General features: G+C 28.1%; 2 protein-coding genes across 4 annotated transcripts in view; one reads left to right on the top strand and one right to left on the bottom strand.

Annotated features, from left to right (window-relative positions):
• uno (univalents only) overlaps positions 1 to 25410 on the top strand; it is a 38387-nt gene that overhangs the window by 436 nt on the left and 12541 nt on the right. Inside the window, exon 2 of one of the 2 annotated variants that reach the window (XM_075310329.1) lies at positions 24 to 1515. In XM_075310329.1, the coding sequence (XP_075166444.1) occupies positions 24 to 1471 (1448 nt within the window). In that variant the 3' untranslated portion in view covers positions 1472 to 1515. Of the gene's footprint in view, positions 1 to 23; positions 1656 to 25410 lie in introns of those variants that run through there. The other variant, XM_075310328.1, reaches the window with a different exon arrangement.
• The window catches only part of sand (potassium two pore domain channel sandman), a 39687-nt gene continuing 18255 nt past the window's right edge, over positions 3979 to 25410 (bottom strand). For both annotated transcript variants that reach the window (XM_075310331.1, XM_075310330.1), the window contains 7 exons: positions 9770 to 10367; positions 9262 to 9389; positions 8953 to 9185; positions 5617 to 5885; positions 4931 to 5057; positions 4761 to 4862; positions 3979 to 4691 (listed from right to left, as the gene is read on the bottom strand). In XM_075310331.1, coding sequence (XP_075166446.1) covers positions 4617 to 4691; positions 4761 to 4862; positions 4931 to 5057; positions 5617 to 5885; positions 8953 to 9185; positions 9262 to 9389; positions 9770 to 10080 — 1245 coding nt within the window. In that variant the 5' untranslated portion in view covers positions 10081 to 10367 and the 3' untranslated portion in view covers positions 3979 to 4616. The remainder of the gene's footprint in view (positions 4692 to 4760; positions 4863 to 4930; positions 5058 to 5616; positions 5886 to 8952; positions 9186 to 9261; positions 9390 to 9769; positions 10368 to 25410) is intronic.

Here is a 25410-nt window from a genome sequence, read left to right as displayed (position 1 = left end):
ATTTTTTTTTATTATTGTTCTAGTGCCATTTCGACCACCATTGGCAAATAGCACACCTGGATCATCGCTAGCTTCGAATAAATCCAATAATGTAATGCCATATAGCAATATTACTTCCAACACATTTGGCAGTAGCACCGCCTTCTCTTTGCCCACTCCAGAACCTTTGAGAAGAGCCGTACCCAATCAACAGAGGAGTGAAATTGGAGATAGCATAGCCCTAAACTTGCCTAGGAATATTAAAGTGATGAGACTATATCATAATTCCCATAGTAGTCCAAAGAATGTGGGTCGTTTGGTAAAAAGTTCTGCGTCCAACATGAAAAGCGTAACCCGAGAAGAATATCACAACATATCCGATTTGTCTTGTACTAGTTTTCGGGTCCTTACATCGACACCATCCCCAAGAAGGTCTCGTGTATGTTCATCCACACCCATCAAACCGAAGGCACCAAACTTACCAATCCAGACCAATTCAACATGGGACAAATTCAAGACTCCTATAAGAACATATTCGAAACGTGGTGTACGAAGCATCAGAAAAAACAATTCAACTAAAAAAACTAACGTTAAAGAAAATCGCTTCATACCCACATATAGGGTTAATCCGACAAAAGCCCCAGAACCAGACTACAAAGTAGAAGTTCGGAGGAGTAAATTGGTTACAGATGGAAAAATTCGTATATCCTCGAGAGCATTGAAAAGGCAACAGCAACGCAATCAAAACAAGCAGTTGTCTACATCAAACCCTGGAATGCCACCTTGCACATCATTCACAAATTTACAGAAAAAAAGAAAAATACCAATGAGCGCCTTTGATCTTCTTACTAATTCGAATCGCATTAATTGTATATCTGGAAAACTAAACGAACTATTTCGTAGGGGGTGTATTAATAAAGCTTCATCAACGCATAGCAAATATAAAGTTCTTGGTTCTGTACCACCGTTGCAAAACGACAAACAAGTTTTAGAAATTACATTATTACAGAATTCAACTTACGAGTCTGCTGGTCAGAATGCAAATGGCAATGGGCATAACAATGACGTAGTGTCAAGTACTCCCTTATCCCAGCCAGTAAAAAATGAAGTTGCAAGAAAAGACAATCGAACATACGAAAAAAATAATCTTAATGGTCAGATATTAAATAAGCGGCCACCATTGGCATCAGCGAATTGCGTTAGCGTTAACAAATCGGCTTATAGATTCAACATAAAGGCAAGTTCATCATCTACTTTATTGTCACAACCTATACATAGTTTTCCAACTAATGGAAACGTTGTACCTAACAACTTAGCTAACAATCCAAATATTCGAGGCCAATCATTACAGGCTATAGTAAACAAAGCCAAGAATCAAGCACCGGTGGTACCAAACACTTCAACATTAAATGATAAAACTAAAAATGGAAAAATTATTCTCAATAATTTATATTCGAAGCCAATAGCACCTTTGCGATGTGTTTTAAAATAATATTTAAAATTAGAATTCGTAATCGTTTCTAAAATGGATTTGTGGTACGTATATATTACGTAATTTTTTTATGCAATAAATTTACAATTATAAATAGAGATATGTATTTTTAAATAACATAAGGTTTTATATTTTTTTTAAATAAATGCAATCAACCGGCTTTATATCTACCGATTCACTATAATTGCACTCTTTGAAATTATTAAAAACATGACTTTGTACTAAAGTATCGTAAAGATCACCTCGAACCGAATTTGAAGACACTGGGGACCAATGATCTTTTTTGTAGAATTGGCTATTAGAGCCCAAGTGAGGCCCAACTTCCCAGCCGAAGCGGCGGAACTCGCAGACGAGCGTGATGAACGCCGTCGTGCTAACCCTACTGATCCTAGAATCGGAACTGAATCTAGCGATTAGTAAGATTGTCGACGAGCACAAACGGAAAACTTGGTTAGAGCACCTCAAGCAATGTAACTTAGGCACAAGAACTGGTAAATTCAACAGTGAGTTATCATTTTCTGTGGCTATTTGACTAAAACGAATAGCATATTGCAGGCGTGCCATGCCATGTAGCCATGATTTATCTCCAACAAATAAGGAAAGTCTAAAGTCGGGCGGGGCCGACTATATTATACCCTGCACCACTTTGTAGATCTAAATTTTCGATACCATATCACATCCGTCAAATGTGTTGGGGGCTATATATAAAGGTTTGTCCCAAATACATACATTTAAATATCACTCGATCTGGACAGAATTTGGTAGACTTCTACAAAATCTATAGACTCAAATTTTAAGTCGGCTAATGCACTAGGGTGGAAAACAATGTTAGTAAAATAATGCGCCACAGTGTGGCTCGGGCTATAAATATGGGAAACATTTAAATCCGAAGCAATTTTAAGGAAACTTCGCAAAAGTTTATTTATGATTTATCGCTCGATATATATGTATTAGAAGTTTAGGAAAATTAGAGTAATTTTTACAACTTTTCGACTAAGCAGTGGCGATTTTACAAGGAAAATGTTGGTATTTTGACCATTTTTGTCGAAATCAGAAAAACATATATATGGGAGATATATCTAAATCGGAACAAATTTCAACTAAATTTGGCACGCATAGCTACAATGCTAATTCTACTCCCTGTGCAAAATTTCAACTAAATCGGGGTTAAAAATAGGCCTCTGTGGTCATATGAGTGTAAATCGGGCGAAAGCAATATATGGGAGTTATATCTAAATCTGAACCGATTTCAAGCAAATTTGGCTCGCATAGCTACAATGCTACTTCTACTCCCTGTGCAAAATTTCAACTAAATCGGTGTTAAAAATTGGCCTCTGTGGCCATATGAGTGTAAATCGGGCGAACGATATATATGGGAGCTATATCTAAATCTGAACCGATTTCAATAAAACTTGGAACACTTGACTACACTACTAATTGTGCTCCTAGTGCAAAATTTCAACCAAATTGGGGTAAATCTCTGGCTTCTGGGACCGTATTAGTCCATATCGGGCGGAAGATATATATGTGAGCTATATCTAAATCTGAACCGATTTCAATAATAATTGGCACACCTGACTATAGTACTAATTGTTCTTATTGTGCAAAATTTTAAGAAAATTAGGGTAAAACTCTGGCTTCTGGGGCCATATAAGTCCATATCGGGCGAAATATATATATGAGAGCTATATCTAAATTTAAACCGATTTCTTCCAAAATCAATAGGGTTCTATTCTGAGTCAAAACACATACTTGTGCCAAATTTGAAGTCGATTGGACTAAAACTGCGACCTAGACTTTGATTACAAAAATGTGTTAACGGACAGACGGACATGGCTATATGGACTCAGGAGCCCACCCTGAGCATTTTTGCCAAAGACACCATGTGTCTGTCTCGTCACCTTCAGGGTGTTGCAAACATATGCACTAACTTATAATACCCTGTTCCACACACAGTGTGGCGCAGGGTATAAAAATTGTGATATTTTGCCAAATAACCCAAAATACTTTTGACCCAAATAATTTTAAAAATTCGAATTTTTTCCAGAATGGATGCATTTTTTCGACAAAATTAAATAGTTTGTATTTATAAAAAATCGAATTAACAAATAAAGAACATTTAAAAATAAAGAACATCTTTGGTAGGACATTTTTGATTTTAAAGTTGTGCCTTTAAAAGAATTTCCAAATTTTTTTGCTGTGGTTTTAAAACCAAAAAAATTTACGAATTTTTTACTAGACCATGAATTACAAAAATATAACAACAGACGACTGCTGACGTTTTCTATGAGTGTACGATTCCCAATAACCCTCTAAAGTATTACCAAATGAGTATTGTGTTTTGAAATGAGAAGATGATACTCTCATAGAAAAAAGACTGATGTTACGAGTAATAGCAAATACTGACTGCTGTTTTTCAGAAGACAACAAAACCTTGATCTGGTTGAATATGTGGCAAGCAGAAATATTTGTCCTGTTTTGAATGTAAAATAAATCATACATGTATATTTCTGCATTCGTTTTGTAATGCGCGAATATGTAAAAATTATTTTATTCTATCAACGATCGTTTGTAAATACTTAAAATTATTTACATTTATTGTCGATCTCTAAAAAATAACTTAAAAAGTACCTAATAATTTTACGATATACCTTAATACTCGAATTTTTTAAAAAGAATTTTATATGTATAAATATTTTATATAATATGATTAAATTTCGGTGAATTTCGAACCAACGCCTGAGAAATTTAACAATTCAACGGGCTTTCAGTATAGAATGCTTGGAAGCCTTTTATTCGAATATATCTCCAATAATAAAATTTCAATAAAAATTATTCAGAGTTCATTATCATTATCGAATTTTATATATAGAAGGTTCCATGTGATACACAATTTGGTGTTTAAAATAATATATATATATGTAATAATCAAAATTATTGATAAATAAATAAAATTAGTAATTCAAATATCTCTAACTATAATTAAATAACAAACAAAAAAATAACATAACATAAAAAAAAAACTTAACAATTTATTATAACTATTTAAATGTTACTTTATCAAATTTAGAACACATTTTTCTTATTTGGATGGCATGATTTAATATATACAATTTTAATATATCCATCTCATAGATATGATTTATTAGTCTCTGCGGCGACAACGGAAACATGTTCTAAAAGCTCTTTTAAAAGATCGTAAATTGTGGATAACTTGCTCCTGAAAAAAAGGAGAAACATAAGGATGAGTTTTGCTACAGATTATAACTATTGAAGGCTACACAAATACCTGCATTAAATTGAAACACATAGCAATTAAGGCCATTCCAAGTAGTAAATACACAGAACACAATATAAAACTTACGCCAACTGAGTCTTTGTCATTTGTAATCTATATAGGAAAAGATAAATATTTTATTAAGACATGGTCATTACACAGTTTTCCAAAGTAATACTTACCAGACTATCACCTGGCACAAGATCCCCAAAGCCAATACTACTCAACGAAATGAAACAGAAATAACTGCCATCAAGAATTTTCCATTCTTCCCAACGAGCAAATAATATAGCACCCCACAAAATGTAACTGGAAATAATTATAAAATTGCGGTTATAGAAATATGTTCACATTTTTTTTTTTGTAGAGAATTTATTTTGAATTATTAAAAAAATACACAATGCTGATCTGAGCCCTAATGAAACTTTTATTATTCTTCATTCTTCATTATAAAGTCACCTAATTCACTTAGCAGAAACCAGACACTGGGTTCTATTTTCGTTTAGACTATTGCGAGACTGTATTCTGTGGAATATACTCTGAGGAATCCCAATGGACCATATAGTCCAAGTGGGCACTAATACAGTATTCGATAATGGCAAAGGTTAAGAGAAACTCACTTTGACCGAAAATTTACTCTGGAATTTATTCTGAGGAATCCAAATGGACAATATAGTCCAAGTTGGCACTAATACGGGGTTGGATAATGGAAAAGGTTAAGAGAATTTAACATTGATCGATAATTTACTCTGGACTTTGGGATCTTAAAGGACTAGCTATCATTGATTTTTCCAGATCAGTCCAGTAAATGATTCAGAGTCCATCTGTCTAAGCTCTGACGCCATTGTTTTTTTTTTATCACACTCACCTTATCATTATGAAAACACAAACAGTCAATGGAACCGTAATTTCATCAGTACTACCCCGTATTTCTTTTTCAACTTCCGTCGAATCATCATCTTCAAACATGTTCAAAGCTTCCAAGTCGATACGACTTAAACCACGGCTATTATTACGAGGACTTCGGCTAGAACTTGATGAACTTTCCGATTCTTCGGAGTAGTAACTAGATGCACTATCACTTGTACTACTACTTGAGGTATACTTGCTATGTCGAGATTCTTCCATATCAGCCAACTGTAATAGAAAATATACAGAATTAAATTAAATTATATGACAATTGTTAAAAATATCTCATTATTTTGTAGAAAATATCTGCAAAATTTTATTTGTATAAAAAAATTTTACAAAATTTTATTTTTTTATAGCCAGATCTTACTAGAGACTATGGAAATGTGGATTAGCCAACAGTCAGACTTGGCATTTTCTTTTCAATACCATAATAATAACAATTCCTTAATCATCATGTCCAATTTGCTCGCATTTAAAGTTGTAATTAATGTAAAATAATTTTATTTCTATAGAAAATTGTTGCAAAATTTTATTTAAATAGAAACTTTTCTCAAAATTTTATTTCTATAGAAAATTTTGTCAAAATTTTATTTCTATAGAAAATTTTGCCAAAATTTTATTTATATAGAAAATTTTTATTAAATTTTATTTTTATACAAAATTTTGCCAAATATTTATTTCTATAGAAATTTTCTGCAAATTTTCATTTCTATAGAAATTTTTTTATTTCTTTAGAAAATTTTTGTTTTCTCTAGAAAATTTTGTCAAAATTTTATTTCTATAGAAAATTTTGTCAAAAATTTATTTCTATAGACATTTTTGTCAAAATTTATTTCAATAGAAAATGCCAAAATTTTATTTCCATAGAAAAATGTATTTCTATAGAAAATGTCAAAATATTTTTCTATAGAAAATTTTTCAAAATTGTATTTTTATAAAAAATGTAGACAAAATTTTATTTCTATAGAAAAAATATTCAAAATTGTATTTCTATAAAAAATTTTGACAACATTTTATTTCTATGGAAAATTTTGTCCAAATTTTATTTTTATAGAAAATTTAGACAAAATTTTATTTTTATAAAAAATTTAGACAAAATTTTATTTCTATAGAAAATTTAGACAAAATTTTATTTCTATAGAAAATTTTGTCAAAATGTTATTTCTATAGAAAATTTTGTCAAAATTTTATTTCTATAAAAAATTTTGTCAAAATTTTATTTCTATAGAAAATTTTGTCAAAATTTTATTTCTATAGAAAATTTTGCCAAAATTTTATTTCTATAGAAAATTTTGTCAAAATTTCATTTCTATAGAAAATTTTGCCAAAATTTCATTTCTATAGAAATTTTTGAAAAAATTTTATTTCAAAATTTTATTTATATAGAAAATTTTTATAAAATTTTTGTTTTTATAGAAAATTTTGTCAAAATTTTATTTTTATAGAAAATTTTGTCAAAATTTTATTTCTATAGAAAATTTTGTCAAATTTTTTTTTTTATGGAAAATTTTTGCGAAATTTTACTTTTATAGAAAATGTTTGTCAACATTTTATGTCTATGGAAACTTTTTTGCAAAATTTTATTTTTATAGAAAATTTAGAAAAAATTTTATTTCTATAGAAAATTTTAACAAAATTTTATTCTATAGAAAATTTTCTCAAAATTTTATTTCTATAGAAAATTTTCTCAAAATTTTATTTCTATAGAAAATTTTGTCAAAATTTTAGTTCTGTAGAAAAATTTTACAAAATTTTATTTCTATAGAAAATTTTTACAAAATTGTATTTCTATAGAAATTTTTACAAAATTTTATTTCTTATAGAAAATTTTCCAAATCGTTGAATCCCTTAGAAAATTGTACAGAAAATGTTTGTCAAAACTTTATTTCTATAGAAAATTTTTGCAAAATATTATTTCTATAGAATTTTTTTAAAAATTTTATTTCTATAGAAACTTTTGTCAAAATTTTATTTCTATAAAAAATTTTGACAAAATTTTAGTTTTTTAGAAAATGTTTGTCAACATTTTATTTCTATAGAAATTTTTGCAAAATTTTATTTCTTACAGAAATTCCTCAAAATTATTAAATTGTTTAGAAAATGTTATTTTTTTTAGAAAATTTTTGTAAAATTGTATTTCTATAAAAAAGTTTCGAAACTGTATTTCTATAGAAATTTTTGCAAAATTTTATTTCTTACAGAAATTTCTCAAAATTATTGAATTCTTTAGAAAATTTTTGCAAAGTTTTTTCTATAGAAATTGTTTGTCAAAATTTTATTTTTATGGAAAATTTTTGCAAAATTTTATTTTTATAGAAAATGTTTGTCAAAATTGTATTTCTTTGGAAAAATTTTGCAAAATTTTGTTTTTATAGAAAATTTAGACAAATTTTATTTCTATAGAAAATTTTGTCAAAATTTTATTTCTATAGAAAATTTTGCCAAAATTTTATTTCTATAGAAAATTTTGCCAAAATTTCATTTCTATAGAAAATTTTGAAAAAATTTTATTTTTATAGAAAATTTAGACAAATTTTATTTTTATAGAAAATTTAGACAAATTTTATTTCTATAGAAAGTTTTGTCAAAATTTTATTTTTATAGAAAATGTTGTCAAAATGTTATTTCTATAGAAACTTTTGTCAAAATTTTATTTCTTTAGAAATTTTTTGTAAAATTTTGTTTTCTATAGAAAGTGTTTGTTAAATTTTTATTTCTGCAAAGTTTTATTTTTATAAAAAAATTTTGCCAAATTTTATTTCTATAGAAAATTTTTGTCAAAATCTTATTTCTATAGAAATAATTTTCTTGCAAAATTTTATTTCTATAGAAATTTTGCAAATTTTTTAATTGTTTAGAAATAATTTTTTGCAAAATTGTGTTTCTATAGAAAATTTGTCAACATTTTATTTCTATAGAAATTTTTGCAAAATTTTATTTTTTATAGAAAATTGTCCAAATCTTTGAACCCTTTAAAAATTTTGGCAAAATTTTATTTTTCTAGAAAATTTTTATAAAATTTTATTTTTATAATACATTTTTGTCAACATTTTATTCCTATAGAAAATTTTTGCCAATAGTTTATTTCTTTAGAAAATGTTTGCAAAATTTTATTTCAAAAGAAAATTTTTGTCAACATTTTATTTGGTCAAGTTTTTATTTTTACAAAAAATTTAAAATCTACCAAAACATCAAACATTCTACCAATCTATCAAACAGTAAAAAATCTACCATTTATGGTAGATGTTCTTAGTACACTGTACATAAAGGACACTTTCATTTCAATACTTACAGCCTTAAACATAAGTTCCTCCCTTAGCTTGCGCCTTTCACGCAATAAACGCCTCCTTGCCACACCGGGACATATGCGACATAGGCAAACTTTTGAATAAATCCATTTAAAAGATTTCGCCAAAACATCGCCGATATTTGACAAATATAACAAAAATAAAGGCATTCCAATAATGGCATACAGAATTGTGGCTAGTTTACCCCAATCGGAACGAGGAGATATATTCCCATAACCTAAATAAAATAGAAACAAAAAAGGAATTTGATTAATTACGTAGGTCAAAAGAAAATTATTTTGATTCAATCAAACCTATTGTGGTTATAACAGTTAGAGAATAAAGGAATGCTCCAGAAAAGCTCCACTGCTTGTGTATATCGTCACCTTGTTTATTAACATCGACCACTTCCTTTTGAAAATTCACCAATATATCATTGACGCTGTAAACATAGAGAGAGAGAGGGAGAGAGAGAGAGAGAGTAAAAAACTCAATCAATATTTGGATATTTTTTTTCTATGGAAAATTTTTGCAAAATTTTATTTTTATAGAAAATGTCAAAATTGTATTTCTTTGGAAAAATTTTGCAAAATTTTGTTTTTATAGAAAATGTAGACAAATTTTATTTCTATAGAAAATTTTGTCAAAATTTTATTTCTATAGAAAATTTTATTAAACTTTTATTTCTATAGAAATTTTACAACATTTTATTTCTATAGAAAATTTTGTCAAAATTTTATTTCTATAAAAAATGTTAACATAATTTTATTTCTTTAGAAATTTTTTGTAAAATTTTGTTTTCTATAGAAAGTGTTTTCGTACCTTGCCTTAAATCTGTGTGGTTCAGTAAAACTGAAATTATACGATGTCTCTTTCCACAGTTGATCCAGGAAATGTTGTATAGTCTCGTTTACTGTCTTAATCTTAAGTTTTGGATTTGCTTCCATATATCTTTCATATTCAAAAATTTCAATGGCTTGGAAAATAAAGGCTCCACCAATGGTATAGAAAATTACCAGCAATATGATACCAACATTGCTGAACAGAAATGCCGTAAATTTACGACAATGATCTTTAAATTTTTGGAATGGAGGTTTCTCTTTTCTTCGCAATGAACTGCGGCGTGAGGACATTTTTCCTTAAGTCTGATTAATGATAGCGACGAGCTTAAAGGTCCCGCCGTTGAAGTAAAATGCTCGTTGCTCTTCGTATGCTATTTGTATCTTCTACGATATTTTGTGAATTGTTTCAGAAGACTTTTGGCATTACAACAACCACCACCTCCACCTCCACCACCACCAACTCCTGATGACTGTATAAAATGTTTAAGTTTTGTCAGTGTTGGTGTTTTCCTTTTGTTGAACATTCTTTGCTGCGCTGTAGACCATTAGAGGAATGAAGGAAGTTGTGAAATTTTTGTCTAAAATTGAAATAAAAAAATTTGCCAATTATTAAAAAATAAAAAACAAGTATATACAGCACTAAGTTCGGCCGGGCCGAATCTTAAATACCCATAACCATGAATCAAATATTATAGTTTCCTTTGAAATTTCAGGAGGGTTTGATGACAGATATTCTCCCAAAGTTTTTACCTATGAAGACGAGATCAGATTCTGGATTTTGGTTGGGTTTTAGACACCTTACCAAATGAACCGATAAAAACTAAATCCGATACACGTTTTTGTTAGTCTAAAATGCCATTATAACAGGTTGGCTGATAAGTCCCCGGTCTAACAAAGACCGAATTTCGTTTTTATTATTCAACATAGTTCCCTTCAAGAGCGATACAACGATTATAACGACCTTCCAATTTTTTGATGCCATTTTGGTAGGCCTCAGTTTCGGCGATCACCTCTTCATTGCACCCAAATTTTTTCCCTGCGAGCATCCTTTTGAGGTCTGAGAACAAGAAAAAGTCGCTGGGGGCCAGATCTGGAGAATACGTTGGGTGAGAAAGCAATTCGAAGCCCAATACATGAATTTTTGCCATCGTTCTCAATGACTTGTGGCACGGTGCGTATTTATAGTCCACAAAACCGTCCAGATTTTCAATTTCAAGCATATTGGACAACAACTACGGTTTCTACAAGCCCAAGAAGTAAAATCGGGAGATCGGTCTATATATGGGGCTATATCAAAATAGGGACCGAAAATCACCATTTTCGGCACCTCTCTTTATTTTCCTAGAATACTTCTAGATTTCCAATTTCAGGCAAATTGGGTAAAAACTACGGTTTCTATAAGCCCAAGAAATAAAATCGTTAGATCGGTCTATATGGGGGCTATATCAAAACATGGACCGATAATCACCATTTTCGGCACATCTCTTTATTTTCCTAGAATACCTCTAGATTTCCAATTTCAGGCAAATTGGGTAAAAACTACGGATTCTAGAAGCCCAAGAAGTAAAATCGGGAGATCGGTCTATATGGGGGCTATATCAAAACATGGACCGATACTCACCGTTTTTGGCACACCTCTTTATGGTTCTAAAATACCTCTAGATTTGTAATTTCAAGCATATTGGACAACAACTACGGTTTCTACACGCGCAAAAAGTAAAATCGGGAGATCGGTCTATATAAAAACATGGACCGATACTCACTATTTTCGCACACCTCCTTATGGTCCTAAAATAATTCTAGATTTCCAATTTCAGGCAAATTGGATAAAAACTATGGTTTCTATAAGCCCAAGAAGAAAAACCGGAGATCGGTCTATATGGGAGCTATAACATAACATGCACCATTTTTGGCATACCTCTTTACGGTCCTAAAATATTTCAAATTTCAGGCAAATTGGACAACAACTACGGTTTCTATAAGCCCAAGAAATAAAATCGGGAGATCAATCTATATGGGGGCTATACCAAATCATGGATCAATACTCACCATTTTTGGCACACCTCTTTATGGTTCTAAAATACCTCTAGGTTTGTAATTTCAGGCAAATTGGTTAAAAACTACGTTTTCCAATACCCCAACCGGGAGGTCGGTTTATGTGGAGACTATATCAAAACCTGGACCGATATAGCCCATCTTCGAACTTGACCTGCCTGCAGACAAAAGCCGAGTTTGGGCAAAATTTCAGCCCGATTGCTTCATTATTGAAGACTATAGCGTGATTACAACAGACAGACAGACAAACGCACAGACGGACATGGTTATATCGTCTTAGAATTTCTCCCTGATCAAGAATATATATATATATATATATATATATATATATATATATATATATATATATATATATATATATATATATATATATATATATATATATATATATATATATATATATATATATATATATATATATATATATATATATATATATATATATATATATATATATATATATATATATATATATATATACTTTATATACTCGGAAATCGATATTTCGATGTGTTACAAACGAAAGGACAAACTTATTATGCCATTCTATGGTGGTGGGTATAAAAAATAAAACATATTCTTGTTTAAGTTTAGTCACGTTATACAAATTTAAGTTAAATTAATTTAATTGAAATGATACATAGAAATTTCCCTCATAATACTTTATTTTTCCAAGAAACTAGTTCACTTTTATCCATATAATATCATCAAAAGGTATTGTTACATTTGTATGATATTCCAGAGTCCAGGACAGGAGAGCAAGTTAAACATCCATTTAACAATTCATTGTAAGATCAAGATCAAACAAATACCAGAAATTCAACTGTCGGCCAAGAAGGTCATTAATCCATATTATTTGCTTTCAAATGGTCCATTCATATTTCAACAATTTCCATTTTATAGCCAACACAGTGCAATAGGAACTGTTTTTTTTTTGTTTTTGGTTGTTTTTGAAAGAAATGCAATAAATTTAAACGAAAAGACTATAAAATACCCCAAACTCAAACAATCTTAAAGATTGTTGTTTATCAACAATAATTTTTGGCACAACAATTTGTGTTTTATGCAATAATTGTCTGGTGGTGGATTCCCACCCAGCGAATAGAAAAATTACTCTACATTGTGGCATGATGATGATATCAATGCAAAGTGTTCACCTCAACCAAGTGGGGGAGGATACATTTTTCACATGTTAATTTACCAAAAATCTAATCAATCGCTAAAATACTATATAAATTTAATTATAGTTAATTTGAAAAAAAAAAACAACCATTAAAAGTTAGCACATAGGACCCACTGAAGACCATGTACTGAACACTATGTGCTATCAAAGTCCTTTAAAAACGTGTTAACCCTTAAATGCGCACTGTATCTTTTAAGATACAATCGGTAAAAAATTCTTACGTCTTAAAATTCTATAAAATCAAGTTTATTCTATGTAATACATCATAGCGCTATTTCTAAAAACTACTAATTGGAAGTTAATTAATATTTACCAGAGATGAAAGTACACCGAAAAAAATGTGAACTGTTTTATAGGAAGAATGAACTACCACGCACGAAAATTGAACTAAATTTTACTCCCCATTTTGAGATATCCACAAAGCGTTGTTAAAACCAGAAAATTTTAATGCCCTGTTGTACTTTTTAACTGCAGTTCACGAAATTACATCATCTCATAGAAGAAAAAATTAACTAAAAGTAAAGAAGAAAATCATTGGCGCCAAATCATGACCATTTTAACCATACAGTAGTTCATTCTTACTATTTTTGGGAATCGTACGAAAATCTTCTTTTGCTTTAGTTCATATTGAACTTATGTGTACGGTCATTGAACTTTATACTCACGTTTAGTTCATAAAATTTTTGAGGCATACTTAAAAAAAGTAAGATTTCATTAAGCTGTGGAAAATTTCGATAAAAATAATAAAATTTAACTACAAGCAAACAAAATTTTTCCAATAAAAATAAGTTAAATTTAGCGTTAGTTTAACTACGGAAATTTTTTCTGTGTAATGTTGGTAGAAAAGGTGTGTAGTGTAAACTCTATTGTCTATTAAAATCAAATTGTTTACTTGTAAATAACAACTTAGTTTAATCGCCCCGTATTAAAAAAACACATGTTTTTTTTTAAATGTATGCAGATCGGTGACTTTGTTTAAGGGTTAAAGACAGCATAAAATTCAAAATTCAGACTCGACTTCTATGTTTCAAGTGAAAACCCTATTGCCTGACATTTTCTATAGAAATAAAATTTTTGCAAAATTCACTATAGAAATAACATTTTGACAAAATTTTCTATGGAAATATAATTTTGGCAAAATTCTCTATAGACATAAAATTTTGGCACCATTTTTAATAGAAATATATTTGGACAAAATGTTGAGTACTTCCGTTCAATTTTTTTGGCACAATTTTCTATAAAAATTAAATTTTTGGCAACATTTTCTATAGAAATAAAATATTGTCAATAAAAATTTAGCAAAATTTTCTATAGAAATAAAATTTTCTATAGAAATAAAATTTTTGGCAAACTTTTCTATAGAAATAAAATTTTGGCAAAATTTTCTATAGAAATAAAATATTGGCAAAATTTTCTATAGAAATAAAATTTTTGGCAAAATTTTCTATAGAAATAAAATTTTTGGCAAAATTTTCTATAGAAATAAAATATTGGCAAAGTTTTCTATAGAAATAAAATTTTGAAAAAAAAAAACTTATAGAAATAAAATTTTGACAACATTTTCTATGGAAATAAAATTTTGAAAACAAAAAAATCTATAGAAATAAAATTTTGACAAAACTTTCTATAGAAATAAACTATTGGCAAAAACAAAATTAAAAAGAAAAAATAAAATGTTGGCAAAAATTTCTATAGAAACAAAAAAATTTGCAAAATTTACTATAGAAACAACATTTTTGCAAAATTTTCTATAGAAATAAAATTTTAACAAAGTTTTCTATAGAAATAAAATTTTACAAAGTTTTCTATAGAAATAAAATATTTTCAAAGTTTTCGATAGGAATAAAATTTTAGCAAAATCTTCTATAGAAATAAAATTTTAACAAAGTTTTTTATAGAAATACAATTTTTGGCAAAATTTTCTATAGAGATAAAATATTGTCAACGTTTTCGTTAGAAATAAAAATTTAGCAAAATTTTCTATAGAAATAAAATTTTGACAAAATTTTCTATAGAAATAAAATTTTTGGCAAAATTTTCTATAGAAATAAAATTTTTGGCAAAATTTTCTATAGAAATAAAATTTTTGGCAAAATTTTCTATAGAAATAAAATTTTTGGCAAAATTTTCTATAGAAATAAAATTTTTGGCAAAATTTTCTATAGAAACGAAATTTTGGCAAAATTTTCTATAGAAATAAAATTTTTGGCAAAACTTTCTATAGAAATAAAATTTTGACAAAATTTTCTATAGAAATAAAATATTGGCAAAGTTTTCGATAGAAATAAAATTTTACAAAATTTTCTATAGAAATAAAATTTTTGGCAAAATTTTCTATAGAAATAAAATTTTTGGCAAAATTTTCTATAGAAATAAAATGTTTGGCAAAATTTTCTATAGAAACGAAATTTTGGCAAAATTTTCTACAGAAATAACATTTTTGGAAAAACTTTCTATAGAAATAAAATTTTGGCAAAATTTTCTACAGAAATAAAATATTGGCAAAGTTTTCGATAGAAATAAAATTTTACCAAAATTTTTTATAGAAATAAAATTTTGGCAAAATTTTTTACAGAAATAAAATATTGGCAAAGTTTTCGATAGAAACAAAATTTTGGCGAAATTTTCGATAGAAACAAAATTTTGACAAAATTTTCTATAGAAATAAAATTTTGACAAAATTTTTTATAGAAATAAAATGTTGACAAAATTTTTTATAGAAATAAAATTTTGACAAAATTCTCAATAGAAATAAAATTTTAACAAAATTTTCTATAGAAATAAAATTTTAACAAAATTTTCTATAGAAATAAAATTTTGAAAACAAAAAAATCTATAGAAATAAAATTTTGATAAAATTTTCTATAGAGATAAAATTTTAATAAAATTACAAAAAAAATTTGGCAAAAATTTCTATAGAAACAAAAATTTTGCAAAATTTTCTATAGAAATAAAATTTTTGGGCAAATTTTCCATAGAAATAAAATTTTAACAAAATTTTCTATAGAAATAAAATATTTTCTAAGTTTTCGATAGAAATAAAATTTTAGCAAAATTTTCTATAGAAATAAAATTTTAACAAAGTTTTCTATAGAAATAAAATATATGGCAAAATTTTCTATAGAAATCAAATATTGGCAAAGTTTTCTATAGAAATAAAATTTTGAAAAAAAAACTTATAGAAATAAAATTTTGACAACATTTTCTATGGAAATAAAATTTCGAAAACAAAAAAATGTATAGAAATAAAATTTTGACAAAACTTTCTATAGAAATAAACTATTGGCAAAAACAAAATTGAAAAGAAAAAATAAAATGTTGGCAAAAATTTCTATAGAAACAAACAATTTGCAAAATTTACTATAGAAATAACATTTTTGCAAAATTTTCTATAGAAATAAAATTTTAACAAAGTTTTCTATAGAAATAAAATTTTACAAAGTTTTCTATAGAAATAAAATATTTTCAAAGTTTTCGATAGGAATAAAATTTTAGCAAAATCTTCTATAGAAATAAAATTTTAACAAAGTTTTTTATAGAAATACAATTTTTGGCAAAATTTTCTATAGAGATAAAATTTTGTCAACATTTTCGTTAGAAATAAAAATTTAGCAAAATTTTCTATAGAAATAAAATTTTGACAAAATTTTCTATAGAAATAAAATTTTAAGAAATTTTTCTATAGAAATAAAATTTTTGGCAAAATTTTCTATAGAAATAAAATTTTTGGCAAAATTTTCTATAGAAATAAAATTTTTGGGAAAATTTTCTATAGAAATAAAATTTTTGGCAAAATTTTCTATAGAAACGAAATTTTGGCAAAATTTTCTATAGAAATAAAATTTTTGGCAAAACTTTTTATAGAAATAAAATTTTGACAAAATTTTCTATAGAAATAAAATATTGGCAAAGTTTTCGATAGAAATAAAATTTTACAAAATTTTCTATAGAAATAAAATTTTTGGCAAAATTTTCTATAGAAATAAAATTTTTGGCAAAATTTTCTATAGAAATAAAATGTTTGGCAAAATTTTCTATAGAAACGAAATTTTGGCAAAATTATCTACAGAAATAACATTTTTGGAAAAACTTTCTATAGAAATAAAATTTTGGCAAAATTTTCTACAGAAATAAAATATTGGCAAAGTTTTCGATAGAAATAAAATTTTACCAAAATTTTTTATAGAAATAAAATTTTGGCAAAATTTTTTACAGAAATAAAATATTGGGAAAGTTTTCGATAGAAACAAAATTTTGGCGAAATTTTCGATAGAAACAAAATTTTGACAAAATTTTCTATAGAAATAAAATTTTGACAAAATTTTTTATAGAAATAAAATGTTGACAAAATTTTTTATAGAAATAAAATTTTGACAAAATTCTCAATAGAAATAAAATTTTAACAAAATTTTCTATAGAAATAAAATTTTAACAAAATTTTCTATAGAAATAAAATTTTGAAAACAAAAAAATCTATAGAAATAAAATTTTGATAAAATTTTCTATAGAGATAAAATTTTAATAAAATTACAAAAAAAAATTTGGCAAAAATTTCTATAGAAACAAAAATTTTGCAAAATTTTCTATAGAAATAAAATTTTTGGGCAAATTTTCCATAGAAATAAAATTTTAACAAAATTTTCTATAGAAATAAAATATTTTCTAAGTTTTCGATAGAAATAAAATTTTAGCAAAATTTTCTATAGAAATAAAATTTTAACAAAGTTTTCTATAGAAATAAAATATATGGCAAAATTTTCTATAGAAATAAAATTTTAACAACATTTTCTATAGAAATAAAATTTTTGGCAACATTTTCTATGAAAATAAAATTTTAACAAAATTTTCTTTGAAATAAAATTTTGACAAAATTTTCTCTGAAATAAAATTTTGACACAATTTTCTATAGAAATAAAATTTTGACAAAATTTTTATAGAAATAAAATGTTCGTGTCAGCTACCTTGTATATATAAATTGTCTATACAAGTTTTGTTTTTCAATACATTTCTGAATAGACCTTGAACACATGTATACCTGTAGAGTAGACAGACAACACACGAAGCGTCCGTTTATTTATGATTTTTTAAATGTTAACGGCCGTTAAAAAAATCAGCAGACAATATTTCCCAATTAACAGACTTTAGTGTGGTGGTGAATGAATCCTTGGTACCCGCAGACTATTCTCTTTACACATATTCGAAAAAATAATCAAAAAAATTAAGTGTTTACCTTTAATAAGAAATAAACATTCGGGAGCATAAAGAAATAGCCGAAAAAATGGAATCCCAAACTTATATGGCCAAGGAAATCACCTGCTCTTGGTTAAGTATAAGATAGAATATAAGGAGGGTGGGGACTATAGAAGAGAGGTAGTAGGTGTGAAAAAATGCGATCAGACATTAGAATTTAAGTACTTGTATTTTAAGTGAATAGATTTTGGATAATAAAATAATCCAAGTGTTTCACAATTAATAATGTTTGCGTAAAATTGCTAAATATAAATAGATATGCGGATATATGTCCATATGAGACATTCCAATAATGTGCTGGGTATTTTGTATTGCAGTTATTAATGGTGTAGGTTGTAAATTACATCATATAATATATAACAAATTAAAATTACTACCTCATTAATTATTTTAATTTAATTCAATATCTCAAAAACGCAAAATGTTATTTATTTACCTTAAGGACAATTTTTACTTCAAAAATGAACGTAGAGATGCAAATTTCAAAGTTAAATTCTTAAATTTGTTAGAATTCCACCAAAAATGGTAGATTTTTAATGTTTTGTAGATTGATGTTTTGATAGGTTTTGCCCAATATTCCTCTCCAACTCAGGGATACTTAAATTTTCTACAGAAATAAAATTTTGGCAAAATATTCTATAGAAATAAAATTATTGAGAAAGTTTTCTATAGGAAAAAAATTTTTGAGAAAATTTCTATAGAAATAAAATTTTTGAGAAAATTTTCTGTTAAATTATAAAATTTTTGCAAAATTTTCTATAGAAATAAACATTTTGAAAAAAATTTCTGTAGAAATAAAATTTTGAGAAAATTTTCTATAGAAATAATATTTTTGAGAAATTTTTCTATTAAATTATAAAATTTTGGGAAATTTTCTATAGAAATAATATTTTGGAAAAATTTTCTATAGAAATAAAATTTTGAGAAAACTTTCTATAGAAATAAAATTTTTGGAAAAATTTTCTATAGAAATAAAATTTTGAGAATTTTTTTGTTTCTTTGTAAAGATCCAACCTAGACCATCCCTATAAGTGCTTGCGTTTCTTGGACAACGTAATATTCTATGCTATTAGAATGCTTTAAAAAAAATTAATAAACTCATTACTTTTATTGATTTTTTTTTGGTATAAGTATCCAAATTGAATTATGTTCACATAAATATTAACGATGGCATTTGGGAAAAACAAAATTTAAATGACCGTATTTTGATTTCTATTAGCGATAAACAATCAATCAATTTGCTTACGTATGTATAATTATATGGGGCTTTATTTCACAAACAAACTCGACCATTTCGAGTGTTAATGTAAAAACATTTAAATACAGAGGATTGCAAATTGGAATACCCATTTTGGTTTTACAAAGAAATTAGTCGCAAAAGGATTTGTATTCTTAATTTCTTTGAATTTAAGGGCGTTTTCAATTCGTAAAAAATATGTTGCCTTGGTGTTACAGTACTTTTTCCCTAATTGACATTTCGGCCAAAGGATAGTGTAATTTTAAAGTTATTGTTAATTTATAATATTGTGTATATATATAAAGGGTGATTTGTTAAGAGCTTGATAACTTTTTTTTTAAAAAAAACGCATAAAATTTGCAAAATCTCATCGGTTCTTTATTTGAAACGTTAGATTGGTCCATGACATTTACTTTTTGAAGATAATTTCATTTAAATGTTGACCGCGGCTGCGTCTTAGGTGGTCCATTCAGAAAGTTCAATTTTGGGCAACTTTTTCGAGCATTTCGGCCGGAATAGCCCGAATTTCTTCGGAAATGTTGTCTTCCAAAGCTGGAATAGTTGCTGGGTTATTTCTGTAGACTTTAGACTTGACGTAGCCCCACAAAAAATAGTCTAAAGGCGTCAAATCGCATGATCTTGGTGGCCAACTTACCGGTCCATTTCTTGAGATGAATTGTTCTCCGAAGTTTTCCCTCAAAATGGCCATAGAATCGCGAGCTGTGTGGCATGTAGCGCCATCTTGTTGAAACCACATGTCAACCAAGTTCAGTTCTTCCATTTTTGGCAACAAAAAGTTTGTTAGCATCGAACGATAGCGATCGCCATTCACCGTAACGTTGCGTCCAACAGCATCTTTGAAAAAATACGGTCCAATGATTCCACCAGCGTACAAACCACACCAAACAGTGCATTTTTCGGGATGCATGGGCAGTTCTTGAACGGCTTCTGGTTGCTCTTCACTCCAAATGCGGCAATTTTGCTTATTTACGTAGCCATTCAACCAGAAATGAGCCTCATCGCTGAACAAAATTTGTCGATAAAAAAGTGGATTTTCTGCCAACTTTTCTAGGGCCCATTCACTGAAAATTCGACGTTGTGGCTCGTTAGTAAGTCTATTCATGATGAAATGTCAAAGCATACTGAGCATCTTTCTCTTTGACACCATGTCTGAAATCCCACGTGATCTGTCAAATACTAATGCATGAAAATCCTAACCTCAAAAGAATCACCCTTTATATTCTTGGTCAGGGAGAAATTCTAAGACGATATAAGAATGTCCGTCTGTCTGTCTGTTGTAATCACGCTACAGCCTTCAATAATGGCGCTATCGTCCTGAAATTTGGCACAGATTGGGTTTTTGTTTGCAGGCGGGTCAAGTTCGAAGATGGGCTATATCGGTCCAAGTTTCTATATAGTCCCCATATAAACCGATTTCCCGATTTGGGGTCTTGGGCTTATAAAAACCGCAGTTTTTATCCAATTTGCCTGAAATTAAAAATCTAGAGGTACTTGAGGACCATAAAAAGGTGTGCCGAAAATGGTGCCCATCGGTCCATGTTTTGGTATAGCCCCCATATAGACCGATCTTCCGATTTTGCTTCTTGGCCGTCTAGAAACTGTATTTTCTATCCGATTTGCCTGAAAGTGAAAATTTAGAGGTATTTTTGGACCATAAAGAGGTGTGTCGAAAATGGTCCGTATCGGTCCATGGTTTGGTATAGCCCCTATATAGACCGATATCCCGATTTTGCTTCTTGGTCTAGAAACTGTATCTAGAAACTGAAATTGAAAATCTAGAGGTATTTTAGGACAATAAAGAGGTGTGTCGAAAATGGTCCGTATCGGTCCATGTTTTGGTATAACCCCCATATAGACCGATCTCTCGATTTTACTTCTTGGGCGTCCAGAGACTATATTTTTTAGCCGATTTGCTTGAAATTGCAAATCTAGAGGTATTTTTAGATCACAAATAGGTGTGTCGCAAATTGTGCCTATTAGTCCATATTTTGGTCCATATTTGTGCCTATTGGTCGATATTATACAGCAGTAAGTTCGGCCGGTCCAAATCTTAAATACCCACTACCATGAATCAAATATTATAGTTTCCTTTGAAAATTCAGGGGGTTTGATGATAGATATTCTCCCAAACAGAGCAGCTCAACCAGTATGTTAGGTTAGGTTTGGTGGCAGCCCGATGTAGCAGGCTCACTTAGACTATTCAGTCCATTGTGATACCACATTGGTGAACTTCTCTCTTTTCACTGAATGCTGCCCGATTTCATTTTAAGCTCAATGACAAGGGACCTCCTTTTTATAGCCAGGGTTCCACATTGCAGTGAAACCACTTAGAGATGCTTTGAAACCCTCAGAAATGTCACCAGCATTACTGAGGTGGGATAATCCACCGCTGAAAAACTTTTCGGTGTTCGGTCGAAGCAGGAATCGAACCCACGACCTTGTGTATGCAGGGCGGGCATGCTAACCATTGCACCACGGTGGCTCCCAGCTCAACCAGTATACTTCCCGAAGATAAATTTAAAGATTTTACCTATGAAGACTATATCACCTTCTGGATTTATAAGCACCATTTTTGTTTGAGTTTTAGAGGAGTAATTAACATCTCTTGTAAGAGTGCCAGAAAATGATAACGCTTTGATTTGAAATCTAAAAACTGTAGATTTTCACCCTCATTATTTAAATGATTACGAGAAGTAAACTCTGGAAATTTTACATACAGTTTCAAGCAATTTTCATGATCAGGGCGCCTTCTATACCCTCAAGAAGTAAAATGGGTCTATATGGAGGCCTTACCAAATGGACCGATAAAAACTAAATCCGATAAGCGTTGTTGTGAGTCTAAAATACCAGTATATTTACAATTTCAGGCAAATCGGATGAAAACTACAGTTTCTAGAAACCCAAGGAGTTAAATCGGGAGATCGGTTTTATGGGGCTATAGTAAAATATGGACCGATACTCACCGTTTTTGGCACACCTCTGTATGGCTCTAAAATACTTCTAGATTTCAAAATCCAGGCAAATTGGATAAAGACTACGGTTTCTATAATCTCAAACAATATGTTAAACCGATCCACAGATTTGGCTTGCGGAGCCTCTAACAGAAGCAAAAATTGGTTCACATCGGTTCATAATTATATATAGCCCTCATATAAACCGATCCACAGATTTGACCTACGGAGCCTCATGGATGCGCAAAATTCATCCGAATCGGTTTAAATTTTGTACGTGGTGTTAGTATATGGTCTCTGACAATCATGCAAGAATTGGTCCATATCGGTCCATAATTATATGTATCCCCCATATAAACCGATCCCCAGATTTGACCTCCGGAGCTATTAGAGGAGCAAAAGTCATCCGAGCCGGTTGAAATTTGGTAAATTGCGCTAGTATATGACCGCGCTACCATACCATACCAAATTTGGTCCATATCGGTCTATAGTTATATATAGCCGATCCCCAAAAATAATATACCAAAATTTTATTTTTATAGAAAATTTTGTCAAAATTTTATTACTATAGAAAATTTCGTCAAAATTTTATTTCTATAGAAAATTTTGTCAAAATTTTATTACTATAGCAAATTTTGTCAACACTTTATTACTATATAAAATTTTGTCAAGATTTTATTTCTATAGAAAATTTTATCAAAATTTTATTTCTATAAAAAATTTTGTCAAAATTTTATTACTATACAAAATTTTGTCAAGATTTTATTTCTATAGAAAATTTTGCCAAAAATTTATTTCTATAGAAAATTTTGTCAAAATTTTATTACTATATAAAATTTTGTCAAAATTTTATTACTATATAAAATTTTGTCAAAATTTTATTACTATAGAAAATTTTGTCAAAATTTTATTTCTATAAAAAATTTTGTCAAAATTTTATTTCTATAGAAAATTTTGTCAAGATTTTATTTCTATAGAAAATTTTGCCAAAAATTTTATTTCTATAGAAAATTGTGTCAAAATTTTATTACTATAGAAAATTTTGTCAAAATTTTATTTCTATAGAAAATTTTGTCAAAATTTTATTTCTATAGAAAATTTTGTCAAAATTTTATTACTATACAAAATTTTGTCAAGATTTTATTTCTATAGAAAATTTTGCCAAAAATTTTATTTCTATAGAAAATTTTGTCAAAATTTTATTACTATAGAAAATGTTGTCAAAATTTTATTACTATAGAAAATGTTGTCTAAATTTTATTTCTATAGAAAATTTTGTCAAAATTTTATTACTATATAAAATTTTGTCAAGATTTTATTTCTATAAAAAATTTTGTCAAAATTTTATTACTATTGAAAAAGTTGTCAAAATTTTATTTCTATAGAAAATTTTGTGAAATTTTATTGCTATAGAAAATTTTGTCAAAATTTTATTTCTATAGAAAGTTTTGTCAAAATTTTATTTCTATAGAAAATTTTTTCGAACTGAATTATATACGTATTTAATCGGCCTTTTTTGTTTAAAATATACCCCGTATGGACTAACTTACGACTGGCGTTAAGAAGCTTTAAGATACCTTGCCATCGGCAAGTGTTACCGCAACCCAAGTAATTCGATTGTGGATGACAGTCTTTAGTATAAGTTTCTATGCAATCCATGGTGGAGGGTATATAAGATTCGCCCTGGTCAAACTTACGGCCGTATATACTTGTTATTGCTCTTTTGATGGTAGACAAAAATAAAGATTTCGTCGAGATCATAACATTGTCAATGGTAGTAATTTTTTTTTTGCCGTAAGAGCGGCGCATTTGCAATTGTTTTGATAAGAAGTATGCTGCCAATAAATTGCAGAAAATAGTTTTTGTTTTAAAAGGGGTAACATGTGCATACCTTTAACCGTTTTTCAAATTTGATTTTGGTTCGTTTTTCATTTTTTAGCACAGAGCGGTAAGTTTGTTGTTTTAGCTAACGAAACTGCTGTCCTATTTTTCAGCCAACAAAAACTGCTGAAATAACTAACTTTTTTACTGAGTTTTTATTTTGAGTGTAGCCAAACATATATTTTCTATGAGATCATAATATTTCCAATGGTAGTCATTTTAAATAAACCTTTAAAATAATTGCTACGTTTTTTTTACTGATTTGTTCTAACATCTTTTTTCGAGTGTTTATTTTAATACACATCGAGGCAGAAATGGACACAAAACTGTCGACTTGTATTATTTTAAGAAGACATTCGATATTTTTTCTTGTTTGACATTTTTTGGTTGGCTATTTGAGGCTTGTGTATAAATTTTAAATAAAAATTAATTAGTATTTTGCAAATGTATCGTGTATGCTTTCACAAACCATTATATTTATATGTAGTTTTACAAAAAAACAAAAAAAAATATATATATTTGAGGATATTTTTATATTCCAACATACAATCCAAACAAAGTATGGGCCACATCAAGCATCGGATACAATTTTTTTTTGGGTATATATTAATCTACTGTAAGAAAACAAATGTCAAATCCATTCAGCTGGTTTTCTTCTGCCAATTGTGGCGACAATGACAAAACCCCATCCAATTTAATTTAAAATCTTTCACATAAATTTTTATAATTGGGTCAATTATCAAAAAAAAAATCAATTTCCTTGAGCGTTATTTCGCACCAAAGATTCAAGAAATTAGAAGAAAAAACTAAAAGAATCACTCAAAGCAGTTATTAAGATTTATGTTTAAAAGAAATTTATCATTTGCCATATGTTGGCGTTTTTATGGATTTAACAAAAAAAAAAACATTTTTTTTTTCGTTCTTATGAATGACTATGCGTAAATACTGAGTTTTTTTGGTTTTTTTTTTTTTCGATTTCATACATGAAACGAATCTCTGCTGTAAGATTTATTTTTACTTGTATATATTTTCTTTTAAAATGT

The sequence above is a fragment of the Haematobia irritans genome, chromosome 5 (assembly GCF_050003625.1).
Source record: "Haematobia irritans isolate KBUSLIRL chromosome 5, ASM5000362v1, whole genome shotgun sequence".
NCBI classification, from domain to species: domain Eukaryota; kingdom Metazoa; phylum Arthropoda; class Insecta; order Diptera; family Muscidae; genus Haematobia; species Haematobia irritans.
This window is presented reverse-complemented; position numbering and strand designations above follow the sequence as displayed.